The 4,102-nt window shown below is 39.9% G+C and overlaps 1 protein-coding gene across 1 annotated transcript; it reads left to right on the top strand.

Moving 5' to 3' along the window:
* Positions 1-2,729: 2,729 nt before the first annotated feature.
* Positions 2,730-3,674, top strand: LOC131821828 (olfactory receptor 6B9-like). Its single transcript, XM_059158167.1, has one exon. It carries the CDS (start codon positions 2,730-2,732, stop codon positions 3,672-3,674), a length of 945 nt encoding a protein of 314 aa, XP_059014150.1.
* The last annotated feature ends 428 nt before the right edge of the window (positions 3,675-4,102 follow it).

Here is a 4,102-nt window from a genome sequence, read left to right as displayed (position 1 = left end):
GTCCATAATCATTGAATATTCTCTTCAGGATGATGCAGCTAGTAGCCTTGTTCTGACTCTAAAGTCAACGCTTTTAACTAGTAGACAAAGGTAAATGTTTGGGAAATTGTGTGGCTGATGGTGAGAATGTGGAAGGTTATACATACCCTGAAAGAAAGTCTCTACATTCTTCCCACTGAGACTAGAGGCCAGAGACTAGGCCAGAAAGTGCTTACTTATGAACTACTTCAGGGTGAAGGTGTTGGTTGGAAGCCTGGAGATAAGGTACAATCCCTTTCTACTCAGCAAGCAGGACTGAGCTCTGCTGATATGTGCTGGTGTGGAAAGGAGGCCATGGTGTCAGTAATATCTATTTCAGTGCCTCATTCTTCTGTTCCTTACCACGAGCCATGGCCAGAAAATCTCTTGTCCAATGATTCCTTGATCAGCCACCCAACCTCTGTGTGTCAAGTGAAGAGCATGATGCACAAATTGTTTGGCAGGATTGAGCAATGTTCTAAAGGCAGGACCTGACCTCAGTCTTTATGGATCTTTATGAGTGAGTGTGATATTTAATAGAGAGACAGATTCATTCATGTGTATTCAAAAGATACCCCATGGAGCACAAATTAAAACAGTTGAGCTACCTCACAAATATGCTCTCTTCCAGCATTGTAAGATCTGCCTGTCCTTAAGCTATATTTACCTGCCCTCCTGACTCCTTTCTTTCTTTTTAAATTTTTAATAAACATATAATGTATTATTAGCCCCAAGGGTACAGGTCTGTGAATCGCCTGGTTTACACACTTCACAGCACTCATCATAGCACATACCCTCCCCAATGTCCGTAACCCCACCACCCTCTCCCATCCCCACTCCCCCTGGCAACCCTCAGTCTGTTTTGTGACATTAAGAGTCTCTTATGGTTTGTATCCCTCCCAATCCCATATTGTTTCATTTATTCTTTTCCTACCCCCCAAAGCTTCCATGTTGCATCTTCACTTCCTCATATCAGGGAGATCGTATGATAGTTGTCTTTCTCCAATTGACTTATTTCACTAAGCATAATACCCTCTAGTTCCATCCACATCATCGCAAATCTGCCTCCTTTCTTCTTGCTCCTCTAGGAGACCTGAGATACAGGCTGATATTTACAGACCCAACCTACCAAGTAACCCAAGACCAGGGATCATATTCACTGTTTTCAGACCCTGTGGATATTATATTGCTGAGACAATAACCTGGATATACAAGCTGAGGCTATGTCCAAAGATATGCCGTCTGATAGAGAGATGTCTTCTGCTAGCAAACTACCCTGAATTCACATTCCTCTGCCTCTATTTCCTGTGGATCCCAAAGCTCCAAGAGATCCATTAATTCACTTACTAATCCATATTCACTTAATATTCATGTATTTTCCAATTTCTGTCCTAACCATTGGGTTCACAGTCAGGAAGGCTGAGTCTTTCCCCCACAGGTTTATTGAGATATAAGGGGAAGCTTAAGGGGAGCAGTGTGAAGATTTGATACATGTATATTTTGTGAAGTTATTACCACAATAAGATTAAATGGTATCTCCATCACATCATATAATTATCACTTTTTGAGTATGGTAAGAACACTTAAGATATACTCTCAGTAACTTTCAAGTATATGATACAGTAGTGTTAACTACAGTCACCTTGCTGCACATCAGACCCCCAGACCGTACTCATTTTATAACTGGAAATTTATACCCTCCTTCCAATATTTCCCTCAGTTTTAGAAAGTTGCAGTGTAATTGAGAGAAATCTCCACATGTGAAGGGGTTGTGCTTTAGGATCAAATGATTCTGAGGCACTTGACTGAATTTTGGTGAGATGTCTCCTAAGTGGAATCTTGAAACTTGAATCAGCCAATAAAGATTGCAGAATGGGCACAATAGGAAGAGGGAAGAGTGTAGGCAAATCCCAAGAGTGATTAGTGTGTTTGGGGAGCAAAAACTAGTTGAGTATGTCTGGTTTATGGAAATCATTTAGAGGTCATGAGTGATGAGGAGGAAGAAATATATGGCTGGATCAATATATGAAGTGCCTCCTAGGTGTGATATTGAAAACATTTTGATAAAAACAGTTTTATCTGAAAGCAACTGGAGAGTCACTAAGAAACTTTCAAAGAATTACTCTCTTTTATTTTCACAAATAACGTCTAAAGAAACTTCCTGATCAAAGGACTACAGATAATGGATCACCCAAATATTAACCTTTGAAGCTTTTCCTGAAATGAGCTTATCCCTCACATTTCCTTTAAGGAGGAAATAAATCTTCATGTAGTGAGTCCCTAATTAAACAGAGATCTGAAACCAACATGGGGGAGATGAACTATGTCTACTACAAAGCACAGGGGAATGACTTGGGTAGTGACATTCAAATATTTCATCAGGTGACTGTAATTAGGGGTGGGAGTGCATTTTTTAAATTTAAATTTCAGGTAGTTAACATACAGTTCAATATTGGTTTCTGGGAATGCATTTTGACTCTGGGAGACTTTCATAAAAAAACAAACAGAAAAAGAACAACAAAAAACTTTGATGGACATGTGTGCTTTCACATTTAAAGATTATTTTGTATTAACAGAAGTAACTTTATGAGTCACTTGCAGGAAAGTCTGATTTACTAACTTCTTTTGGTCTCTTGTCTGACAGCATAATCATCTTCCTTATCTGTAGTGCCAGACTATAAAGACTTCAGTATCTCTCAATGCTTTTAGTCATGCTGGAGAAAAATATCACTCTGGTCAGTGAATTCATCCTGGTGGGCTTCCCCACTGCCCCATGGCTACAAATCCTGCTCTTCTTCCTCTTCCTTGTGGTCTACCTGCTGGTAGTAGTAGAGAATCTTATCATCATGCTCACTGTTTGGATATCTGGCTCCCTCCATAAGCCCATGTACTATTTCCTGAGTAGCTTGTCCTTTTTGGAGGTCTGGTATGTCTCTGTAACAGTCCCCAAGATGCTGGATGGATTCCTTCTGCAGAGACGGCACATCTCCTTCACAGGTTGCATGACCCAACTCTACTTCTTTATCTCACTTGCCTGCACAGAGTGTGTGCTTCTAGCAGCCATGGCCTATGACCGCTATGTGGCCATCTGCCACCCTCTCCAATACCCAGTCATCATGACCACAGTTTATTGTGTACAGCTGGTGGCTTTCTCCTATGTGAGTGGTTTCATGGTCTCTGTCATCAAGGTTTATTTCATTTCACATGTTGCCTTTTGTGGTTCCAATGTCATGAACCACTTTTTCTGTGACATCTCACCAATCCTCAAGCTGGCTTGCAAAGACATGTCCATAGCCGAGCTAGTGGACTTTGCTTTGGCTATTGTCATTCTTGTCTTCCCACTCATCACCACTGTCCTTTCCTATGTCTACATTGTCTCCACCATTCTGCGGATACCCTCCATCCAGGGAAGGAAGAAAGCCTTCTCCACCTGTGCATCACACCTTACTGTAGTCACAATTTATTATACAGCCATGATTTTTATGTATGTTCGGCCCAGGGCTATTGCATCATTTAATTCCAACAAACTAATCTCAGCTGTGTATGCAGTCCTCACACCCATGCTAAATCCGTTTATCTACTGCCTTAGGAACCAGGAAGTAAAAAATGCTATCAAAAAGACCATGGGGGTTGAACAGTGCCTCCTGCTCAGCTAAGCCCTGCTACCTTGAGAAGGAGACAGTGTCTCAGCAGGGCTGTCATTTCTGTGACACTTCATGGTTCTGCTTTTTAGTGTTATTCTATAAATCTACATTCTTAAAGAAATCCCAGCATGGGAAGAGAGAAAAAAAATTAAAACTAGAAAAAGGACACATTATGTATTTATTTAATCTTGAATTAGTTTATTACATACTGTATATATTTAAAATTACTTTGAGATGTAGACTCAAAAGAATATTTGACCTATATAAGTTGGTGTTATTGGCACTTAACATATAATAAACTATTTTATTCTCATAACATCTCTATGAGTTAGTTATGATTACCTGCCTAATCTTACAGATCAGGAAACTGAAACATACATGGAGAGGTTAAATAAGTTGTTCAACATTGCATAGTTAAAAAAATATCAAAGCCGTTATTT

This window comes from Mustela lutreola, chromosome 1 (genome assembly GCF_030435805.1).
Source record: "Mustela lutreola isolate mMusLut2 chromosome 1, mMusLut2.pri, whole genome shotgun sequence".
NCBI classification, from domain to species: Eukaryota; Metazoa; Chordata; class Mammalia; order Carnivora; family Mustelidae; genus Mustela; species Mustela lutreola.
The sequence above is the reverse complement of the archived record's forward strand: the minus strand, read 5'-3'. Positions and strand labels throughout refer to the sequence as shown.